Source organism: Solea solea, chromosome 4, assembly GCF_958295425.1.
Source record: "Solea solea chromosome 4, fSolSol10.1, whole genome shotgun sequence".
NCBI lineage: Eukaryota > Metazoa > Chordata > Actinopteri > Pleuronectiformes > Soleidae > Solea > Solea solea.
In genome coordinates, this window is record NC_081137.1 from 18621090 (window position 1) to 18646201 (window position 25112).

The 25112-nt window shown below is 42.1% G+C and overlaps 2 protein-coding genes across 3 annotated transcripts; one reads left to right on the forward strand and one right to left on the reverse strand.

Annotated features, from left to right (window-relative positions):
* The first annotated feature begins 1652 nt into the window (after nt 1-1652).
* On the forward strand, nt 1653-3699 carry bsx (brain-specific homeobox). Its single transcript, XM_058626443.1, has 3 exons — nt 1653-1983; nt 2607-2797; nt 3068-3699. The coding sequence occupies exons 1-3, from the start codon at nt 1740-1742 to the stop codon at nt 3380-3382; spliced, it is 750 nt and encodes a 249-aa protein (XP_058482426.1). The 5' UTR covers nt 1653-1739; the 3' UTR covers nt 3383-3699.
* On the reverse strand, nt 2650-23636 carry jhy (junctional cadherin complex regulator). 2 transcript variants are annotated; one of them, XM_058626442.1, is made up of 9 exons: nt 22996-23636; nt 19288-19813; nt 15976-16059; nt 14436-14827; nt 14064-14331; nt 9702-9776; nt 8162-8290; nt 7230-7433; nt 2650-2782 (listed from the first exon to the last, which is right to left on the reverse strand). In XM_058626442.1, exons 1-8 carry the CDS (start codon nt 23298-23300, stop codon nt 7236-7238), a joined length of 1977 nt encoding a protein of 658 aa, XP_058482425.1. In that variant the 5' UTR covers nt 23301-23636; the 3' UTR covers nt 2650-2782; nt 7230-7235. The 2 variants fall into 2 exon arrangements, with proteins under 2 accessions (XP_058482425.1, XP_058482424.1); XM_058626441.1 differs by lacking the exon at nt 2650-2782 and having other exon boundaries at nt 6056-7433.
* Nucleotides 23637-25112: the final 1476 nt, after the last annotated feature.

Consider the following 25112-nt stretch of genomic DNA (forward strand, 5'->3'; position numbering starts at 1 on the left):
AAGTGGAAGTCCAGTAATGAATTTTGTCGTCGCTGCGTCTGGTCAGATGGAAATCCTGTCCTTTCAGCCCGAGGATTACAACTTCCGCTCGAACATCTCCCTCGGCCTAATTGCCTAATAGCATTGCAGCGTGAATTCTGCCTACATTAAGACACTTTCGCATTAACTGGCCTGATTGGAAATGTGATGACAACACCGTATCAACAAATTACCGCGCACCGCTTTCTGTCACAAATGGGCACAGGAGCGGCACTTGTACTCTCCCGGATTTTAATACCAACAATTACAGCCAATTTGGGAGGAAATTAGCGCGCCAGTCAGACCTGGAGCAGCCCGGCTCTCCTGTGGCACACGCGCGGGGCTCCTGCCGTGCACCTGCCTGCTGCTGACAGGAAGCGGGGGAAACTTTGGTGTCATCAGTGGATTAAATGACTTTTAAAAGAAGTCACAATAATACATTTACATAAAACCCCAGTGAAGTCTGGAGGAATGCAAAAAAGAATAGGCTGTAATTATGGAGAGGTCAAATAAACACTCTGTATTGTGTGTTTTGTTTTTTGTTTTTTGACAAAGCCATGTCAATGCAATAAAGTGGAGGTGTCAAACTGGTGGCCCGTGGGCCACATGTGGCCCCCCTAGTCGATTACATGCGGCCCACCACTTTATGTCTTGTTATAAAAAAGTAAGAAACGTGTCATCCATCTTCCTTTAAACACGGTGAGGTGATAGAATACAGACAGAATATAATACTAAAGGTATTATCTTTAAAAGTAATGAGACATTAGTTTGTAATTTTGTAATTTGCAACATTAAATTACATATGTGAGCTTGTTTGGTGTTTTATTATTATTGAGTGGATTTGATATTTATTTCTCTGTTTCGGCATCCTAAATATGTCGTTATTGTGAACAAAACGTCGTTCCACATCGAAACGAGCACTTTGACTTTGAAAATTCGGTGAAATATCATCATGGATATCTTTATTATGTCATCATTTTTAAGGTCATATTCCCTAACCACGACGGAAAGTTGTTTTTGCCCCCACTTTTATTCTCTCATCCGGCTCCATCTTGCCCAGACTATAGACACCCCTGCAATAAAGCTTTCATTTATTAATCCATTCAATGAAACTGTATGATAAAGTGACTTTGAATGCACCACTGACATGCAATGATGTGTTCATGATCAAATAGAGCATGGCAAACTAAAAGGATTTCTACAAGTTAATGTTATAATAACGATACTAACAATAATAATTATTATTATAATAATAATAGTAATAATAGTGAATTTTCGGCATGGCGAGAAGCATCAGCGTTGTTGCTAGGACACCGCAACAACTGTGATTCTCAGTAGGCTGCTCAGATGAACTGTGCCATGGTCACAGGTGCGCTGCTTATCCGTAATCTGTTTGATCCTCCCCCCCCCCCCCTCCTCAGTTTCCAAAGGGCCTCAGCCAATCAGAGAGCAGGACCAGGCCTTCGCCGCCTCCCCTCCACCTCACATGCTCATCGCTAATTGGCCGATGCCCAAATCAATTTCCCCCAATCCGCGAGTTTCTGTGAATGAAAAGCCTACTTGTTGGAAGTCTCACCCTCCCACTGATTTATATGTCAGCGGTCACACACACTCGGGCTGCATTTAAAGCCTGGGAAACTCAACTGATGCTGATGCGCGTTTAAAAACAACCATCAAAAAATAGGGAAAAAGAGTAAGAAAGACAGACAAAAACTTACATCATGAGCATGAGCTACGCGTCCGCGGCGCCCACGCAGAGATCCACGTCGTTTTTCATCGAGGACATCTTACTGCACAAGCCCAAGCCGCTCCGAGAAGTCATGCCCTCGCCGTTCTGCAGCTCGCTCTCCGCCAGGATGCCCATCCTGGAGTACGGATACCCGCTGATGCCCACGCCGATCCTGGCGCCGCATCCGCACCACCCGCTGCACAAGCCGGAGCATCAGTACCACTTCTTCACCTCTGGTAAGACGCGAGTTCACATCTGGGGGAAGTGACGCAGAGGGACGCACAGGTGTCAGGAGGAGCAGATATAGAAATAGAAGTGTAACGTGGAAAATAATTCTTAATAATGAGGAATATGTGGATTAATATAACCATATGTAAATAATGGATAGAATGCATTAAAATTACTGTTAAATAATAATTTTTTGTTCCTATTAAATGTATTTTTTTTTCTTAACTCCTTTCCTTCTAAACATACACATTTTAAAATGCAAATTCCCCATTACAATTTTATTATAATAGCCTACATAAAAAATATTAAAAGTAATAGTTATATTCTTAAAGCGGCCTGATTCAATTAAAACTGCTTTTTCTTTTTTTTACAACAGGTGTCTGTTATGCAGCACATGGAACTAAACACCAGCTAAAACACAAACAAACAAAAAGAGAAGAAGTTTGACATGTGCCACATACTGCTTAAATTTTATGGAACGCATAAACATATTTACTGATATAAAATGTTTAATTACCAGGGCAACTAAATAACCAAACATCCACCAACAAAAAAAACAGACTATAAGTGTCCCCAAAAAAAATAAAAACGAATAAATATAAAATGTCAATGAACCTTCGTTTCCTTTCAGGGATGCAGATGCCGGCCTTGTTCCAGCATCACGCGGAGTTGCCGGGGAAACACTGCAGGCGCAGGAAGGCCAGGACCGTGTTCTCCGACTCACAGCTGTCCGGTCTGGAGAAGAGGTTCGAAATCCAGCGGTATCTGTCCACGCCGGAGAGAGTGGAGCTGGCCACGGCGCTCAGTCTGTCCGAGACACAGGTACACACACAACTATGACGTTTACATGAGAGGACATTTAGTTAAACTAATAACCCACAATGAGTATAATAATACAATAACAATACGGATATTTTCGTTTTTTTCATTTGCATCTGCGTCAAAAGTGCAATATTTATCTTATATATCTAGTTTTATTATATTATATTGGAATAGCCAATGTATCAAAACATAAAAAAATAAGAGTAATAACAGTATTATGTTATATATCTAGGTTATATATGTACTTAAATTCTTATGTTTCATGTCCAGGTGAAGACGTGGTTCCAGAACCGGCGCATGAAGCACAAGAAGCAGCTGCGGAAGGCGCAGGACGAGCGCAAGGCTCCCGGGGAGCCGCAGCTGGAGCGCACGGCGGCGGAGAACTCCGGCGAGAGCGACGCCAACGACAAGGGCGCGCGCGAGGACCTGAAGAAGCGCGGCCTCGACCTCGACGTGGACTCGTATGCGCTGCAGCGGGAGAACGACGACGACGACGAGGAGGAGGACCGCTGCGGCGACGACGACGAGGACGACGACGACGTGGACATCGAGGACGACGTTTGCTCCCCGGATCATCTACTATAGTACAGTAGGCCGCGCGTTTGTCTTTACGCAGGCATGCAGCGACGCTCGCGTTGTAAATACAAACTGTAGATAAAATAAAACACACACACGATCACATTTCTGACATTAATAATGCTGTAATAATGTCATGTAAATATTCGATCATGCAAAGCGGGCCTATATCTATTTTTTTTGTAACTATATCGCCCCTATATGGACCTCTTTGTAAGCGTTTAATGTTTTGTCTGTACAGACCACACTGTAATTACTATTATTATTATTATTGTTATTATTATACAATTGCTTTTTATTGCTGTATAACATATAGACGCATATATAATGCTCCACCGCCCTTTGCACTTATATCTTCTATAAAAAGCATTCCAAATCATTCATCAGTTTTTTCCTCTTTATATATGTGTGTATATATAAAACGCCTATATAAATAATGATTCACTAACACTTTTTTATATTATTTTGTCATCCTCCTCCTTGTTAGAGGAGACCTTAAATATATATATAGAGAGAGAGACAGAGAGAGAGAGAGTTAATGTCGTGTTTTTTGTTTAACATGTGAAAGCAAACGCGCGCTCGTTGTGACGCACGTGCAGGTGCCCACTCAGCGTGGATGTGAGGATGTCATGTCATGTGTCTGTTCTCATTCATTCATATATACATGTGTTCGTTTGTATGTTGACAGTCAACAGATGTTTTTTATTTTGTACAACCCCTGTACACTTGAGTGTTAAACTGACTTTACTGTTAATAAAAGAAACAGAAATTACGGCTTATGTTTTATCATTTCTACCCACCCAACATCCAAATATTAATGGATTTATTTAATGCTTTAATATTACAAAAAAAACATGCACATTTAAGTGAATAAAACGTGGCAATTTGAATGTTCTTATAGAGGCAGCGTTATTTTTGATTTATGCACATGACTAATAACAAATAATGTCTGTTATGTCCTTTATTATTTTAGCTGTAGAAAGAATGAAAACATGATAAACAAAATATTTCCAGCCAATAGATTCATTTATAACATTTGCAAATTTTATTTTGAACATTCTAAAGACTTCCCTTTTCCTGTAAGAGTCTGTCCTGTGTATTTTCATTAGATTATTATTTGCAGATTACTTTAACGTGAACATTGTCTTGTTAATGAATATGTAATGAATCTAAAAGAAAACATTTAATCATTTCTGTGCTATTCTTTTATTAATTTCAATGATAAAATAATTTGAGTCTATGGTGCAGCCTCTTATTTAAATCATCAGATGTCAGACAAATTGGATAATATTAGGTAAGGAAAGATGTCTCAGTGTTGTGGTTTTACTATTATTGGAGAAAGTTGGAGACACAGGGGGGTTGAAAGTAAGAATAAAACACTTCAAACAGTTAAAATATCTTTATTATTACATGTTTTTCCTCACAGTATATCTTCACCTGTCCTGGATTCACAGGCACTGTCCCTCTCTGCTGCTGCCTTCTCAGAACCAATTGGTCTTTAAAATGTGATGGTGATTAACAGGCAGCTGCAGGCGAAAGGGAAGCAGGCCATGCAGAAGGTGATCAATTAAAAGATTAAGCGTTTTGCAACACATGGACGCATCTGCATTTGAGCCCTAATAGCAGGGCCATCAGCTCATTTTCAGGAAGCTTGCTGTCCACTGAAAGCACACTTCTCACATCAAAGCAGCCACGGCTGCCTTAGCTTTCCAATGGGCAGAAAGGGATGCTAATTTGGCCTCCTTCATGTATGGCGGTGAAAGACTCCTTCAATTAACTGGATTTCAATGGCAAAAAAAAAGTAGGTGAGAGCAGAGTAAAAAAAAAAAAAAAAAGGATGCAAAGAGACTCAGTGTGGCTGGGCAGCGATTCTCATTAAATTAAAAAGGGCTTGGTCATTTGTTCAACCACACATCTGAGGACTTAACACTAAAAACACTGGGCTTCAAAGAGTCCATGATGGGTTAAATAGAGACTATAATCTAATTAAAATATTGCACAAAGGTAAATAGTGCTTTGATAATGATCTGAGGGTTCAATTAGTGAAATGAGCTGCTTGAGAGTGCTGTGTGCGTCGGGGAGGAGCTGCTGCTACTTAGAGAGAGCGTGGCTAAAAGACAACAGAAAGACGGAGTGGAGAAGATTCCAGGTCAAACAGTAATGTGACGACGACGAGACAATCTGACACATATCTGACACATTAGAGCTGTCGTCACTGTTGTGAGCCTGCCACATCTCACACAGCCCACACACCCCATCTGACACTTTACATTCATTCTTTAAACATTACTGTATTTTACATCTCTATATACATAAATATGTCAATATTAGAATCGGTCCACTACAGTCAAAATCTACAATAGCATTCTGTCTATTGTAGGCATGGTTGTGGGGCTGTTTATATTTCAATAAAGAGCATTTGTTAAACATTTTGGAGAATTACGTCTTCGGAATAGCTTGAAACTGCAGCAAAATGTGTGTCGTTCACAGCTTCATGGTTTGAAAGGTGTAAAAATGACCGTATCGGACTGATATTGGTATCGGCAGATACTCGAGTTTCAGATATCGGTATCGGACGTGAAAAAATAGTATTGTGACATCCCTAATTGAATTTTGTTTGATTGATTGTCTAGTTAGCCAGTAGTAGCAGAAGAAGGGAAAATGGGTTGAAGAACAGTGTGAATTGAGAAAAGGAAGGCGGCAGTGATGCAGCATTACAGATGCCAGCGATATTGCACAATTTCATGAAGCCCAGTGTGGTTTCACTAACACACAGTAACATGACTTCCTGTACATACCTCTACATACGTCCAATGACATATTATCATTATTATTATTATTATGATTATTATTAATACACATATTATTAAAGGGCTACTTCACCCCAAAAAATATACAGTTTTTAACCAATTTCCAGAGATGGATGTGTTATTTGATCATCAGACAGTGGATCTGAGAACAGAAGAAGTTGGGATTGACAAAAAAAATCTATAAAATTGACAAAAAAAGAGTCAAAGTCACTTCCTTTAAAGAAAATATAAAGCCCTACACTGCTCTTTACCGTGTTTGACCAAAAAAAATGGGTGAAACCGCCCTTCAATCACTGTAAATGTAACATAAAAACATCTGCATATATATAGAAAAGGTGGGTCCTTATGGTCCCATAGAGATCTCAGAAGGTTAGTTCAGGTGATTTTTAGGTGTAGTTTTATGAGCATGTGTCGTTTTATGAACACAATTACCAGCGACTAAAAGCTCACCTGATACATTCTACACCAATTTGTATACGTTTGACACTTTAGCTCGTCTTTTTCTAACAAAAAAACTTGAGTATTTGGTTGATTAGTGTATTACTTAACACTTAAGTGTGCACATGTGGAGGATTTCACAAGACAGAAGTGGCAAAATAAAACATTTAAACCGATTAGACGATACAGAACACCTAAAAACGATCATTGAGGTACAATGAGTGTGTGAGTGAAGATGTAAACAGGAATCTGATTCTCTCTGCTGTAGTTATTTGCTTATATATATATATATATATACATATATATATATATATATATATATATATATATAAATAAATGTTACAAGTATGGATGCAGTCTGCCCAACCCCTTACTTTTCTTTTTTTTCAAACATGTTTTTGGTGTTATTTTGTAAGGTCAAATCACAGCAGATCAGTTCTTCAGAACTTAGTCAGTTTTTTTAATTGGGACACAGATCCAATCCAATTTTCAAAACACACCTTTAACAATTTCTTTCAAGTGCATCAGAGTAATTTAGGTGTTTTAAATGTCCATTTAATTGCAAATTGCATTAAAGTGATTGGGGGAAAAAATTGTGTGAACTGCACCTTGCCTCAGACAGCATGTTTTCTGAAGCATGCCACCGCCTTCTTTTCTTCTTCGTGCCGTTTTCTAAGGAGTTCCATCTTGTCCAGTTCGGAGACGTCTAAGCCCTGCAGGAGATGAGCGATGCCTTCAGGCTGGTGCTCCTGCTTCTGGATGAGTTGAGGCTTTACACGAGGTTTGGCTATGGTCTTGGCATATTCCAAGGCCTACAAGTGGAAAAAAAAGACAAAGAAAGAAAGAGCCATGCGTATGTTCATGTACTTTTGGAAGAAGTCATCCAGAAATATTAGGAGTATTAGGGGCCAAACTGTGGAAAAATGATTTTTAAAATATCGAGAATAAAGTCGTAATATTATGAGAATAAAGTTGTAATCCTTCGAGAATAAAGTCGTAATTATTATTCAAGCTGCAACCTGCGCCAAGAAACACGGAGCATTTCATGAAGTTGCATTTTAATTGGAGCTTCACAAATAAAGAAATACTTAACTTACTTAAAATCATGAATTGATTCTCGTTATGTTACGACTATTCTTGTAACGTTGCGACTTTATTCACATAACGTTACGAGTTTATTCTCGTAATATTTCGACTTTATTCTCGAAAAAGATTAAACATTTTTTTCTTTTCAGTTTGGCCCTAATACTCCGTCATAGTAAAACAATGTCAGGCTTGGATTTCTTTGGTGAATATGACAAAGTACAGACCAAGGACATGGGATGTTACTTAATAAATTAAAGCAGTGCTTTCTACTGATGAAATATAGCCCTGATTTTATAAGGTGAGCCTTTTGTTAAATGGCCAAAATCTGCAATTAAGTTGAAAATGCACTAATAATAATAAAGAAATCTCTCTCTGTAGCAGCCACAAGCACAAACCTGTTCTAAAGGAACCATTTATCACTGAAGTGATAAACACAAACACACACACAACACACCTTCGCCCTGGGAACCTTCCTGCCACTGCCTTCCTGGTCCTTGGCTGGTAGAAAAGGAATCCTACTTATGTTTTTGTTCATGTTGCGGATCACGTTTGAATACAGCTTCTGTCGTTTCATTTTCTCAGCCTGACGATGATGATGATGATGATGAAAGAGTGCGAGAGGGAGGGAGGACAGGGGACAGAGAGAGAGAGAGAGAAAGACAGAAGCAGATTATAAATGGAGGTTTAATTAACTGAGCCATTTCTCCTTTAAGGCTCTTTTCTTTGTGTCTACCCTCAGCAGAGCCTCTCCATGCGGCCAAACAAAACCAAACATAGGCAGCTATTCACGGGGTCTATCAACGTTTACACATATCATTCACTAATAGGCTCGGTCTGGAGATGCGCGGGGCTCGATCTAGTGCAAATTGGCCAAACAGCCTCACTTTTTTAGTATTGGGGATTAACAAAAGATATATCAAAGCACAACGAGCACTTAACTCCTTAGGGGTACTCTCATTTGCTTTGTATATTTAATTCTATTTGTGGAAGCATGGGCGCATTGATGAACTCGGACAACTGGGAGAGGGTCAGTGGACGCGGCGGAAGCTGCTTTCACACACGCAGCCGCAACCCTGAACTTTTCTACACTACATTACTTATAGAGCTGCATGTGTGTGTGTGTGTGTGAACTGGACTAAAACTAGGCTTTGCACCGGCAGCTGTCAGTCAATAATGTAGTCCGACTTAAAACACACATAAACGTGTTCGTCCACCTGAAATTTCACCAGGAGCTTTGACCTAGAAACACAGGGGAAGATTACCGTGAGAGAAACATCCCAATCCAGACCGAGATTATGGTCTGTCAGCTCGCAGAATTCAATATTTTGAAGGCCTTGGATGGTCTGAATGGCAGTGGACGTGCTACCAGCTAAACATGCACACACAGGGACATATCATCATCACTTATTGTAGCAACAGTGGACACACTTTATTCAATGAATCGATTCCTCGCTTGTTGTTTTGTGTTGTGCACTGGGACGATGACAGTTGTCCTGTGTCAGTCCATCATTGTAGACCCGGTCTATTCAAATGGGAAATTAGGGTGTTATTGTTTTTTTTTCAGTTGGGCCTCCTACAACACTTTTTATTTATAGTTTTCATGTCGCCCTTTAAAAAAAAAAAAGGAGCAGCAGACGGAACACTGTCTACTACTACACTGCATCCACTAAAGCTGGCATATATCTTATCAAATGAGCTGATTGTCTGACCCCCTGCAGTTCCATAGTAAAGTGATAGTGTTTTCTACACTTCTCAGGGCCCTTACCATTGATTCATTTCAGCATTAACATTGATCAGCACCATTCTTTTTTTTCTAATGCAGTGTCAATTTCTAAGTCAGACCCACACCCTTTCCTAAATGTGGTTATTTCAGGACAAAATGCAAAAGTCGAGGCTTAAAAGAACCCAGAGGTGGGCCAAAGATGCAGCCGTCTGCTTTGTGCATCATCCGACAACATCATTATCCATCTGTGGAAGTCTCCCCGCGTACTTACTTTGTTGTCAACATTGGTGTAGTCAGAGCGCACGTCTCGCTGGTTTATGTCTCCTTTCTGCCACACTTGTGCCTCCTAGATAGATAGATATATAAAGAAATAAAAATGACTCACTGACAATATGATAGACAAACATCTTAACTCTCCTCCCAGCTTGTTTGACCATGTCGCCACGACCAATTTCCGCCACCTAGTGGAGCCACCATTATTGCGGCGGGCAGGAGACACAAGAGGTAAAGTATATGAAGATGTATACTTCTGCTGGCATACTGTGTCTGTAAGTTGACGAAACCTGGAGGAAGAAATATCTGATCTCGGGGGGGGGGGGGGGGGATTACATGATTCAAAAATCTGATCAGAAAGTGTCACAGTGACCTTATACGTGCATCGACAGTTACGTGAGGTTTCTTTCATGCTCAGCCGCACACACGCGCACACACACTCATGTTTGCAGCTATGATAGTGATGTCGCTTCAGGAGGAGCAACAACGTTGGTACACGCTGAAGTATCTGCAAAAATAAAACTGAGTGGATTTTCATTTTGAAAAGGAAATATAATCCGGATGCCCCACATGACTTTAGCGATCATCTGTCTTTTCATGAAGCGTCACCGGTGGGTCAAAGTTTCATAATGATGATGCAGATGGCAAATCAAAAAGGCTCTAATTAGTAGTTATGGTGGCAATTAATAAAAAAAAAAAAACAATCGCATTAAATATCAGCCACCTGTGTTATGTACACTTGAAGGAAAAGGTAGTTTTAGTCTCCTTTGCTTTATCTGACAAACATTTTTTTCATTCCTTGTGTTTTGTGTAAGAATGACGTACTTATACTTAATGTACTTGGGGCTAACAGTAAATAAAGAATACATTTCATATTTTTTTTACCTATTAAGGGTTAGAAAAAAAACAAACATCGCACAACATTTTAACTTAAAGGAAAGGTCACAAAGTTTATCCAGACTCATGGATTTTTGTTTGGAGCAAGTCGTAATGAAGAGCTTCTTGGGGACATCATTTCATGAACAACAGTTGCTCCACTAACCACCACATTTGTGTCATTACTAAAACCAATAAGTGCTTTATTATGACAGTATTGAGTATTAGGGACAACTGAAGAATCCTTTTTTTAGTCGTAATACTAGTAATACTATGAGAATAAAGTCTGAGTATTTAAGTGAAGTTACATTTTGATTGGGGCCTCACAAATAAAGAAACACTTCATCTTTTTGCACCACATTATCTTTAGCATCAGGACTTTGAAAAGACTGTGCAAATCTGTTTGGAAGAAAAGAGAAAATTATCTCTTTTAGGGGCATATTCCGATATTTACTCTTCAGTTTGGCCCTAATACTCTGCGGCGCTTTCTACATGCATACACTGTATTTTTTTCAAGGGGAAGACAATGGTTCAGTAGCGTCATAACATGATGCTGAGGTTATTTCCCGGTGAGCTGACTTTGACGCTACATCCCAGGTGCTGCGGTTGGTTTGTTATGTGTGTGACCGTGTGTACGTGGCCGCATACAATGCCCAAGCTGCTTGCAGACAAAAAAAAAAAAAGGAGCTAATCATTCCAGATTGCACTGGCTCCTTTTCAGGAGAAGGATTGCAGTTTGCTTTAACCACAGGCCTTGGACACAACAGGGTACCTTTCTTTCAAGCCCACCACCCCCACCTAAAACCCCTAAGTCACACTCATCTGCTTTCATGCCCGGGCCCACTGCAGCCAGACTGCTTTACAAATTGAGCCTGTAATCTTGTCAGACATGATGGCTAACATGGTGGGAGCGATACCAGGTCAAGGGGCGGGGAGTGTTGGGCACCGCAGGTGGACGACGCGAAGGCTCCAGCGCGAATACAACCCTAAGCATTTAATCATGCCTTCAAGCCTCGCTCGCATCCGCCAAACAATTGTGTTTGCACAGAATTGCAATTGTTAACTTGTCGTGCGGTATGAAAAGTGGTCACTCAAAAACACTGATCACATACATATAGATGCACGTTGTATTATAGCATGGCAGTAAAGAAAGAAAATAAACTGTGTTCGATAGTATCATTTCTGTGTGTGTGTGTGTGTGTGTGTGTGTATTTTGAGGACCAAAAAACGTATAAACCATAGGAAGTGAGGACAATTTGGCTGGCGCTTACATCTTTAAAGGGCTTTTTGGGGGTTAAGACCTGGGTTTAGGGTAAGGCATTTAGTTGTGAAGACAGCTCAATTTGGACCAGTAAATAATAGTATAATAACATAGAAAACAACAAGATCTCCTAATGTTTCCCATGAGTTTACATTAAAAAAGTATAGTATGCCACATTACGATTTGATAGACAAATTCATCCTGCGGGCCAGATCGGACCCTCCATTGTGCCGGTTCTGGCCCTGGGGCTGTATGTTTGACAACCCTGGGTTAGGGTGTGAGCATGTGTGTGATTTTTAAGGCAAAAATCCTTCTAAAACTATGCTGAAAACAGTCTAAAAAAAACTAGCTTTTTAGCAATCCCAGCTGACATTGGGCGAAAGACAGTGTCCACACAGAGACAAACGACATCTCATCCACACATACGGGTAGTTAAGAGTGTCCAATTAACCTCTGTATGTGTTTTTTGAACAGTGGGAGGAGACCGTAGAACCTTGAGTAAAAAAAACAAGAGGAAACCATATGCAGAAAGGCCCTCGGTCCAACCGGGTCACAAACCCTGCACTCAAGGTGATTGGACTTAAACATAAATGGATACTCTGACCATCTTTCTTTTTTCCCTGCGCTCCCGTCGTCCTCTCAGTAGGCGTCAGTTTGAAATATCTTCCTCTTCACTTAACTAAGCAACTTCAATGATTCCATTCATTAAATAAACAACCCCATTCTATATCTCTCTATTCAATATCTCAACAGAAGGATGCACCCTTCAAAAAAATGATAAAATCCTACCTAAAAGAACAGGCCGGAGCAGTTGCCACGGAGACGACCGAAAACCTTTCACTGAAGCATGACCTGAGGATGTTGAAGCGTGACTCTTAAAGAGTTTTTGTCGAGCGATGATTTTGATTAGATTAAATCAGGCAATCAACTTTAGTTTTCATCGACGGCAGTCGACTCATCACCGATATGAAACGAGTCATGCGTGAACACAGCCTCAGTCAACAGCTACAGCCTCATCATTAAATGCAAACGGGGCATGTTTAGTGACCCCCCCTTTGCCTCAAGACTCTGTCCCGTCTAATCACCACAGCCTCTAACACATCTTCAAATGGCTTTTCAGAGCCTGGGCAGCTCCGTTCTTTACGCAGTCATCATCTTACAGCGATTAAGTGTATCTTTGCCGAGCTAGACAATTAACCTCATGTTGTATGCCCTCTGTCACTGGAACACTCCTGCTGGATTAAGCAGTGCCTCCATGAACACAGCTGAGGGGATTATTCGGGACTTCAAAAGGGGCATTTATTTGTGTAACCTCTCTTGTATGCGAGGATTAAAGGGGGATGCCACTCAACTGAAGAATTCATGTGTCACTTTTGTTGGATAAAACGTCCATATAATAAGATAACAATGCACGTCTTATTCGGATGATAATGGTCAAGCGACAGCTTGAGGTTTTGTCGTCTTTTTCGTTTTGTTCACCTAGAATCAATCCATTTATGCTGCTTTAATCAGTTGCTTAAGGTGCAGCGTGTGATGTTTAGGGGGGAGTTTATTTCACACCGTGCAGAGTCATTAATGAACCAAAAATGCCAAAAACTAATGCAGGATGGACACACAATCAGATAAAAAGGAGAGAAAGTAGAAGAAAAGAAAACTCACAACACAGGGAGCAGACGCAGTGACCACATGGGAACAGAAGAAGCAGGAAACTGAGCACAGAGACTAATAAATACAGGAGGTGAAATCAGACCCAGGTGAAACTAATAAGGGGGCGGGGCAGACAATCAAGAGGGAAGACAGTAAAACTTGTAGAAAATACAACAGGAAAACGAGGGACAGAAACCCAGACACAAAGAACTAAAAACCCCAAGGATAATTGAAACAAAAACAATGTCAAACAATATGCTTTGGAATAAGCCCTTTATGTGCACTTTCTGCAATCTTGCATAGGAGGGCCACAGTAGTTATCTAATGAGCTTAGGAAGCAGAGGGGTGAATGCAGGAGTCCTCCAGTTTGCAGTCTCACCATTAGGCGTCACTAATTCATACACACTTGGCCTTAAAATAAGAATATTATCTGGTTTCATTTCCCCGCTATAACAAATAATCTTTGGTTTGTGGACAAAACAAGGTCATTTGAAGATCATCATTTTTAAGATTTGAGATTCGTACCCAATGACTATTGAGAAAACTGCCCTATACCAGATTTACAAAAACACCAACCTTGTAAGACGCTCTCAACACCCTCTCCTTCTCCATCCGAAGCAGGTAGCTCTCAGAGTTGTGGCTGTCGATAAGGTAGGCCGTGTTCAGACTCTGGTGGAAGTACAGCTTGGACTCGCCGCCCGTCAGTTGCTTTCCTATGGGTGGAAGAACCATGTAGGAGCCTCGGCTCTGCGATGAGGCGGCAGTGGTCGGCGTCTCGGGGAGACTCTGTGTAAACTGCTCAGTCTGCACCTCTTTCACGTAGGATAACGGCCACTGCAACACACTGCGACACAAATGTGTCCAATGATAATAGATTAGGGGATTAAAGTCATAATTTCTACGATAAATGATGTATTTCATCCCTCGAATACAGTTCAGAGGGCTCACCTGTGCCATTGTTCGGGGCTACGCTCCATGTTTAGCTTTTCCCGCAACACGTGGGAGGACTTCCCCGGGCTTGCTTTCTGCTGATACTCTGTGGAAAGTTCAGACACGGGGCTCAAGTGGGGACCGCCGTGAGGAGACGCTAAGTTGACGATGGCGTCCTGGTCGGTCGGCTGGAGCAGTGGCAGAAGTTGGGACGTGTTGTTAAGGCTGATGTTGACGTTGATGGTGGTGGGTAAAGGCAGTTTCTTCTGAGGTTTACGCTGAGAGACGGCAGTGGACCGTGGTATTAAGGAACCTCTCTTGGCTTTGACCATGACAGGAGGCCGCTGCTGCTGCTGCTGCTGCTGCTGCTGCTGTCCAGACGGGCTGTGGTATTCCTTACTCTCACTTATCTAGGTGAGCCAAAGGTAGAGTTTCATTAGTATATGTCCATACCCAACTAAGGTTTGTATGAGGTATGTTTACATGCACAGTTTAATCAAGCTGGGCAATTTGCTGAGTACACATGCGGAGGAGAAAATGGATTTATTGGCCGTGTACGTCTGACTCTACGGACTCTACGCACTCTACTAACCAGTGCGTATTGAGTCAGTTTCCTGTTGACCTTTACGCCACAGAAAAACACGGTGAGCGGCGAGATAGTAGAAGGTGAGACGGATCGCGCCGTGCTTCTGTATGTTAATCCTGATACAAATTAAGATAAACTTACAAAGAGTCCGACTCCAGTCTGACTAAGAGTAATCGGACTAAGTACCACACATCCAGTTCCAAAAGAGGATGAACTCCAAGTGAGAAATCATCTATCAAATGTGAAGCAACTCTCCTCGGACTTGGTCAAACTACACCTTCAATGCCTCAGAAACGACCTCTTCAATCGCATTCAGCCACCGTTACAATAAAAAGCTGTTGCTGTGGATGTTTACACCTTCAACACCTCAACATGTCCGCTGAGATATGTATCAAAATGTTGCTCGACACACAAAGCACCAACTGTAATCTATGCATTGCACCAAACAAAAAAAAACAACAGACAAGCATGAGCTCCGAGTGAGAGGCAACACTTTACCCGGCATAAGAGCCGGCGCTCTTCTTTACATGGCCGCGACAAATTATTAAGCGAGAGCACCACGAGTGTATGTCTCATGCATCTAATGCTCCTGATTTGACGGGAAACCGCTCCAGTGGGAGCATATCTCTACTCCTGCCCCGCTTGGCAGTTTAGCGCCGGCTGCTCGAGTGCTCGAAAACAATAATCCTCTCTTTATTTCACAACCACTCCTCTGTTCTGTTTTTCATTAAAGCGGTAATCATCTCTGTAAAACAGTGCCATTAACGAATGGCTCTGCCGTTGTTAGAACACTTAACACACCCACAATAATGCAAAACAAAAGAACAGCCTGGTCTCCCAGAACAATGTTGATCTTGGGAAATGTTACATTTGTACTTTCAGGAAAGGAAAAAGAATGTTTGAATGAATCAGTATTTGAGGTCAAACATTGACCAAAAGCGGCGTACAGTCAAGTGTGAGTAGAGGTCTTACCGGCAACGGAGGTGTGTTGTGCTCAGACTCAGAGCCGTGTTTTCGGTCTTGTGCCGTCGTGGCGTCTTCGAGAGTTTCAAGCACCTTGAAGCAGAACACAAAGAAAACAACATCAGAGTTATACTCATCTGGTGGGGATGGCCTGCTCTGGCCACTCAAAGGATCAGTCAGTGGTATACTTTCATATATAAGGCAATGCTTAGACTACTGCCTACCTACATTTGTACTGTACTCTGTGCTGATCCGTACTCTTCACAAGCTCATTTGTTGCCTTGTGTTAAACTGTGTAAATTGAAAAAGAGCTTCTTAATCTCAAACCGACCTGCGCCTGTCTGGTGAAACCTACATCCATTACTATGAAGGGCCGAGTACTTCAGCTACGTCGCACTACATTGATTTACTGTTTGAGGCGCTAATGTATTTTTGTGTGTGTGGCATGGAAATATGTCCTGTTTGTGCTGTAATGAAAATCATTTCGTTAACTTCAGGACTCCCCCCACTGGCGGGAAGACCATTTGAGTGGATCAATGCTATTGACGGACTGAAGACTTGTCCACAGTCATTTCTATGAGGTTGAATAGATGAAGGTCAACGGGAATGAGCGGATGTGTTTTTGTTTGACCGCGTCTAACCGGCTGAAATGCTACTATTATGTACCGAGAGGAGACGGACAACTTGTGCGCTTTTGTCACGTTGACGCTTTCGGTACTTAACTGAACATTTACGGGAGATTCTTTTCAAATGGCCGAGAGACGCCGGGATGTTTTGGCTGCCGCCGTAACGAGGGCAGAGCAGTCGTTTGAAGTTCGCGAGCAGGTGTCAGTGTCTACTGCGCGTCCACCGGCGTGCACACGCCAACACTCGCACACACACACACACACACACACCTCTCAACTTTATCCATTCCCCCTGCCGTTGCCTTTTGTCGCCCATTATAAAAATCCCAATCAGTTGCAGCAAATGATCTAGCCAGTATTGCATGTTGAGCACGGTAAGCTGTGTAATATCTTTTCTACTAAATTGGGCCCGTAATTGCCTCTCTGCGAGACGATGTCACAACAAAGTCTGGCAATTGCGGCTAGCTGTATTACCTCCTGTACCCAGGAAACATCTGCTTTTGGCAATGATGACTTCAAAGGGGCTGTGGATCTTGAATTGCATTTAGCTGCTATTGTGGCCAGCCCAGGTAATCTTGATTAGGTGTTTAGACTGAGGCCGGGTATACAGTGGCAGAGAGCTCCCCCGAGCTTTGGTCTAAAGCTATTAAAAGATTGTACATTATGTTCCCCTGGCTTTGAAGTGAGGGCCCGCGAGAGGAGAAGGGACTCTGAGGGCTGAGTGCAATAGCACAAGATTGATCTCCTACTTCTGTCTTTATCAAAGGAGGGCCCCGAGCCTCGATGAAGCCAATCACTGCTGCGGCCACTCTGCCACTTGGCCCGGGCTAAACATTTGCTGCATTAGAAAATTGTGTACATTTAATAACACGTCTAATTGTAACAAGCTGCCCTCACATGGATGCTCCCTTCAAAAGACCAAATGGGTCATTTCATTTTAAAAGGGCTCAGTAACAACTGGCTTGTCTGGACTCATATTGATTTGTGAAACTGATGCGATGTGTGCATGGAGTGTTGCTATCTTTTGCTAGATGCAAAAGACAAGGGAGGGTTGGGGGTGGGGGGCGGGGGGGACAGAGCGAGCATTGTGATGTCTCGTGATGCTAATTACTTAAATGTTGTTTTTGGTTTTTACATCTCTCTCTCTCTCTCTCTCCCGAACTCCTAAATATGATATTTTTGAATCATAACCCCATGTATGATTTCTTTGATCTTCAGTTCAGAACACGTGAAAAATACACGGCCATATTTCATCCAGGAATACACAGTGGACTCACCACAGAGCCACGGTTATTACAGAGAACTCATTTTATTTTAACATACGGTTTAAGCGTTACTTCTTCCCCTATTTCTGATTAGCTTTGTTGATATGTTACACTGTCGCTGTAGCACATCCCATTCATGGATTAATCCTGTAATGAAACCGAAAAAAAAAACACAGGCTACATGCAAATTGGTGGCCCCGTCTTTTATGCCTTGTGTCCCTCATTAAGTAAGACGTCTTAGGGGAGACAGAGCGATGGAAAACTAACAAGCAAATTCAGAAGGAAAATGACAAAACACAAGGGTTCAGGAGAGGGAAAGGCTCCGGCTCTGTTTACCATTGCACAAAGCTAACGGCTCTTGACTATGTAAATGGTGATGATATGAGACATTGTAGAGGGCTGGGGCTCAGATGGGTGAACAAGGTTGGGGGGTATTATAGCCAGCAAAACAGTCTTGTGACCCAACAAATGGGAAATGCGGGCCATCCCGGGCCAATTATGCCACTGTGCCAGGTGCAGGGACGTCTAAGAGCCTATTGGTAACCATGCGTCTCTGATGTTCTCGTACACATCAACTCATAATATGCACCGCATAGCCAGACATGGCTCTTTTCATATGGGCGGAGAGGAGAGGAGAGGAGAGGAGAGGGGCAGATGAAAACAGCTATGCTCTGTAGCCAAATTAATTTCACAGAGCGAGTCCGAGCAGAGATTATACGTATATTCTCCACCAATAATATGACTAGATAAGCACACACAAGGCTGATGCAGACAACAATATTTAGCGATGGATTCACAACTATATTATATCCCAAACTGCAGCTTTTGCCATTTGCAGGTCTCAAACATTTAAAGTTTAAATAGTCCTAAAAGCAATTTAGGACTATTGTTACTTTAAATTTTAAAGTAACAATATTCACCTGTGTCTTTAAATCATGAATACAACCAGAAACACAACATACCACACTATCCTGATATTAACAAAACTGTCACGACACAATATCACACGCCCGTCTCATTTAAAGTCAAACTCTCTTATGTCTCTGTCTTTTTTTTCATCCACAAATAAATCAATAAATTAAAAAAGGTAGATGTTCAGTGATGCCAGAATAGATATAAGTTCACCTGAAAACTCTAAGTTGTAAAGCCCTGAGGCTGTCACCACACTGATCAGATAGAGGCAAATTCAAACTGTCACATTTCCCACTGGGGATTTAAAGAGACCTGAAATATTCCCGTCTCGTATTTTCTGTAGCTTGTTCCCAGTCAAACCTAATCCTAAACCATCTGAGCAGAACAATAGCTGAGTCCTCCACAATGTATTATCTGTACTAGTGCAGCTCCTGCTGTCTGTTTCTGTAACTGCAGTCCGCTCCTTGCCTGTGTGTTGTTACAGAAAGCACATGTGGATGGTTGAGAAAACGACATACCTCCGTCATGTCGTCTGTCATCGCCTCCTTGAACGCGTGCTTCCTCACATAGGAGCCACGTTCGGGCATAATGCGCCCCAGGGTCTTTTTGTTGCGGTCCACTATGTCCCGCCTGTGTTGCTTTTTGTTCGATGAAACCTCGGCGGACGTCTCCTGGACGTCTCCTGTCTGAGATTCCTCTGACGTTGTGTACGACGTGCCACTGTTCTCCACTGAGCTGTCTTGTGCAACACTGCTGTCACAGTGGGAAGACGTGGACGTGCTCGTCTGGTCGTCTTCTGGGTGGAGGTGATACGGTTGACTGGACTTGCCGGCAGCTATATGCGGCGTCGCCACATCAGTCGGACTTGTAACCACGATATACCTGTATCCCCCTTTTATTTCCACTGCCTCAGAAACGTCCTCTTTGGGGACTTGATTGTTTTCCCCGGCAGGAATCTGCAGCCTCTCGAAGACGAGGCCATTTTGCTTCAGGTTGGCCCTCAGGTTCGGGTCGTGGCACAGGTCAGAGGAGGTGAGCAGCTGACTGTTGGATTAAAGACGGACAACAGAATAAATAAAAAACAGCAGAGTTTTGCATTAGTAAGTTATAGTCAGGATGGTTCATGAACCGTGGGAGAACAGGACCTGTAGGGCCTTACAACAAACCAAACTGAAAGAATTATAACTGTCGGAGGATTGCTGTTGTTTGTTTTCCCTTCTGGGTTCTGTTTCCTCCCACAGTCCAAAATCATGCAGATTTGGGGCAAATAGGACACTCTAAATTGACCGTAGGTGTGAGTGTGAGAGTGAATGGTTATTTGTCTCTATGTGGCCCTGTGATGCACTGGCGACCTGTCCAGGGTGTGACCCCGCCTTTCGCCCTAGGTCAGCTGGGATTGGCACCAGCGCACCCCGTGACCCTCATGTGGTGGATAAAGCAGTAGAAGATGAGTGAACATGATTTTGGATCATTCCAAATCCAAAACTCTACACATGGATGTTTAATGACAACACCATGTCCTAATGGCACAACAGGTACGACCACAGGGACACGCAATTATCATTTCTAATAATATTTTACCACGTCGTTCAACCCTATAAAAACCTAAATAGAACTGCCCGTACAGTATCTATAATATTTTGCGTCATTAATTTAATGTTGTGGAAAATTCCACATCCAGAGGAAGTGTCACAGACACCTGAACGCCACATAGTCCTGTACTGAGAGAGGTCAAAGGAACAAGAGGCATTACACCGTTATTAGAATGATGATGTCCTCAAACAAAGTACGAGGCCTTATTACAGACTTCTGAAATTGAAACAGATGAGGGGGATTACGAGCCTGTATTTACAGATAATTTTCGTATTTTCACCTCCAGGCTCACTAATGAGAGCGTATTTGAGAGCTACTAGCAGGGGAATGGCTCACAAACGGCAATTTTCAGCTTATGAAATGGCCCGAAAATTGCAGGCTAAAATGCTCTTTCTGATGGTGATGAAAAGATCTCATTAAAATAAATAGCAGAGAGCCTCTTTGTTGTGCTTACTGGGGAGGATGAGGGGGAGCCTAATTCTCCTGCTGTGATGTGGGTGGGTGGGTGGATATGGAGGGTGGGGGGGTGTGGGGGGTTTTAGGTGTAGGGCCCTTGACGTCGATGAGGCCAAAAGGGTAAGGGATGTCTCAGACTCAAACAAGTTGGAGAATGCATTATAAACAACACACGCAGCAATAAACATGATACCACGCGGCCCATTGTTTCTCGCACATGCATACAATATAGAATCCAGTGAAATTGAGTGACACACACTGAATTAGGAGACACAAGAGTGGCCTTACAGACTATACTATCAAATAGGAGTGAGAAAAACGTGCAGAATATAGCGCGGAGGCAAGAATGGAGTTGCTTAAATAGGAACCTTTTGCCTGAATGAGGAATGCCCCATTGGGTTTGTAAACTATGCAGTGGCATTGTGAGAAAAAAGGGCTTACCCGCTTTGAGGAGGCAGTAGAGAGGACTATGAGAACATGATAATGGGAATGGGACCGCGTCCGCCGCCTCAATGCAACGTAATGGAGTCCTTTGTGAGGAAAATGTCACGTTCATTTTATTTTTGAAACAATGTCGTTTGGGGGGGGGGGAAGCACACGCACTCTTGGTGGGCATCAATCTGTACAGGTTAATGACGGGAAAATGGAGAATGCCCCTTATTCTGTGTTGCGGGGGAGATGACTATCAGGCAGGGTCTGAAGGAGGAGAGGAGACGGGCGGTGCGAGTCGATGGGATCGCAGGAACAGATGAGGTGTTGTCCTCGCCCCACAGAGACCTTGCTCTGCTCTGCTCTGCTCCATCACAGGAGTAAAAGGAGATCTCCTACACGGCAACAATGATCCCCGCTAATGGACCACGAGTGACCACTTATTGTGATCCACCCAAACAAAACAAAAATCTAATTTCCCTCAAATGAAAGCTGTTACCATGAAAGCACCTGAATTAGGCTATTCTCTCTGCGGCGCACAATCAGCGCCTGCATCTCATTAAATGGCCGACACAGTTTCATTGTTGAGTGAATGAATGAAGGTTTTTTTTTTATCTTTTATCATGCGCGTGCTGTTTAAAAGTAAAAGATTTGATTGCTGCCGTGCCCTGCTTGTTGTATTCAATCGAAGCAGCACTATTATCTGCTTAATTGTAATTAATTTGTCACACAGAAAGAAAGAAAGACATTATGGTGAACAGCTTATATTGTATTATACCGCGGGATTTTATGTGATACACAGAGCCATTAACGCGGCCGGCTATTTTGTCATCACACCTGACTAATCTGTGCAATTATGATAAAGTGAAATGAGCTTTTTAATCACAAAATGATAATAAATGCATGTTTTTGATGTGACGATAAACTCTGAAATAGAGTGGGTTCAGCCGAGGACAGCGAACAGCAATTACTGCCACCAACTGACCAAACTGCAGAACAACATAATCAGAATATATGTGTGTGTTTATAAGTTTTTCTATTCTCCATTTATGAAAGAAAATTAAAACAAGTCATTTTGGTTTGTGGACAAAACAAGACATTTGAATATGTCATCATTTCCAGGTTTGGGAAACACCAAATCAACATTTCCCAGCATTTTCTGACATTTTATGGACCAAAACAAACACTGAAAGTTAAAAATCAATTAAAATATCAACTATTGTATTTGCACGAGGAAGGGAGACGATAGATTACCAAATGGATATTTTGAGCCACAGCTAGCGTGGTGGTAAGTTTGAATATTGTAGCCTGCTGTCCAGCCTGATATTATATTTAAGGCCCGAGCATGAAAGTGTCAAAGAAAAGCTATTGTTTTCCATCAGAATATTACGATTATTATCATTATTATTATTATTATTATTATCGTTGAGGGGTTCGAGTGCATAAAAACGTTGCATGGAGGTCAGGTCTGGCGAAAAAGCAATATTCTCATAGTCCTCAGACCTGGCTGTTGCACCAGGGCTCTATAGATGCAGATGGAGCAAGCCAAAACTAAGTTGCACCAAATTTCATGAAACTTGGTGGGAACATGTTATAGCCCAAGACGACCAAAAAGGTCCATCGGGACAATGGCCTCAACTCAACAGGAAGTCCGGCCATTTTGAACATGGCATCCATCTTGGCCATGCAACGTGGCCATCTTGTGTTTGAACTACAGTAATGGACAAAACTGAAAGGGAGTAACGTACCTTCTTTCTTTTTCATCCATCTGTGTGTCCAAATATTCAGTCTGTACGGGCCGGGAGTTCCTCTCATAGGGGTCCGACGACTCCTCTAGGCTGTCGTAACCCTGATTTTCATCTTCGCCGTCATCTTGTTGGGAAACCTCAGTTTTCTCCCTGTCGGCACACACTGGAAGCTGCTGTTGGTAGGCACGCTCCTGGGCCAAGCTCTCTGTGTTAGACTCCACGGACTCCCACTGCTTGGCCTGAGTGACCGGTCTCCTCTGCTCATCCTTCACCTCTGGGTCTATCTGTCCATGTGTTTCCTCCATGGTTAGGTTAGGTCATAGATGCATGGAGACCTGTTTACCCAACATTGTAAATATATTGAAAGCATATTTTCATTGCAAAAATGAACAGCAGGCTAAACTTCTTATTTGGTGATTGATGGCAGTTTGCATCCATGCTGTTGTGTATTTAATCGTCCATTAGTCTGAGTGAGTGAGGATCAGGAATTATGTATGAAAGGTTCGATATAAATAGACAATTTCCTTTTATGTCAAACATCAGCTGTGGAATTGTCTCCTTAGTGCCTGCTGACATTGAAGATCAAAGCAGTCACCCATCACAAATTAACCGGGTTTATTCATCTCATTTTTCCTCTTCAGCCAGATGTACATATGTCCAATGTGCACTGAAATGACCAGAAATGGTAACCAATGAAAAAAAATGTATCATAGGAAATGAATGGAGAGCACAGACCAAAGGCAGATGGAATTCCCATGTCGTAGTGACCCATTTCCAGATCAAATGACGTGCACGAATCAAACTCATCGCAAACTGCCATTGTCAGATAAATCACCAAAACCTTTCAGGCCTAATCAGAAGAATTGATTTGATATGATTTCATGTTGAGATGAAACCTCAAAGCCTGGGCAATAATTCAATAATAATATATATCCCAATATAATTTGACTTAATATCAGTTACAAAGGGTCAGTGTATATTGATATAATGTTGTAACTGCTGTGAATGTGTTCCCTCAGATCTGTTGGTTGGGAGTTGACCTTAAGTTATTTTTTTACTGCAATAATGTTTGTTTTTTTCCAGACCCTTGACAAAACCATAGAGTTACGCCTTCATATTTGCAAAAAGATAAACATGTGTTGATAAATATCCATTAAAGAAATACACAGATATAGCTGTCACTTATTTTCTCCTAGTTTGCAACAGTAAACCTGAATTGGAGACTACTTTTAAAATCTTCTTTCAGTATTCTTGAAGTGCATGGACACTTCGCTGACCTCAGCCTGACCTCAAAGCAAGAGAAGAGCCCACATTTTAGAAGAAAGCATCAGAAGCGTTGTGTGTAACTAGAAACTGTGTTCTCTGTGTCGTATAGCCACGGTAGACACGAAGCTAGTGTCGTTAAGCATAATAGTTTGCGCCACACACACACACACACACACAACGGTGCGTCCCTTCGATTCGTATAGTAAAATATATCCGTATGTGTGTCGTATTAACACAACGTTCCCATAATTTAAGTGGGTGATGAAGCTCAGAGACTCACCTTCTTCCCTCTGTCTACGCTGCACAGCTCGGTTGCCATGGAAACGTGACGCAGACGTAAACATAAATGTGGGGAGGGGGGACTCGAGAGCAGGCAGGAAGCCGAGTGGTTATGGTTATGGTTTGACTTGGTTCACGTGAAATGACGACTGATTAATGTGTAGAAGTGAGCAAGGTTCGGGTGCCCGGTATTTAGCTCGGTAAAACACGGTAGAACGCGAGTCTTTAAGTCATGTTGCCTTCAGGTGCTCCTCGTAAAAGCTCCGACTTTAAACCACACATGCTAATCACAAACACGTTTTCTCACAGCCATGGTGAATACATTGCAGTGACACCGTGTAAGCGGTCATAACTAGATAATTATTATTATTATTACCATTAGTAGTATTATTTAAATCGATGATTAATCAGAGCCTGTGATAAATACATGTTGAATAAGGGAAGTACATTTCGACGAGGGAACAGATTCTGACACAACACAGGTGTTGCAGTGCAAAACGTCCTCATGTCATGTGACATTAAAATGACTGTGACATAAGATTCTTTATGTATATTATGTACGAAAAAGCCAC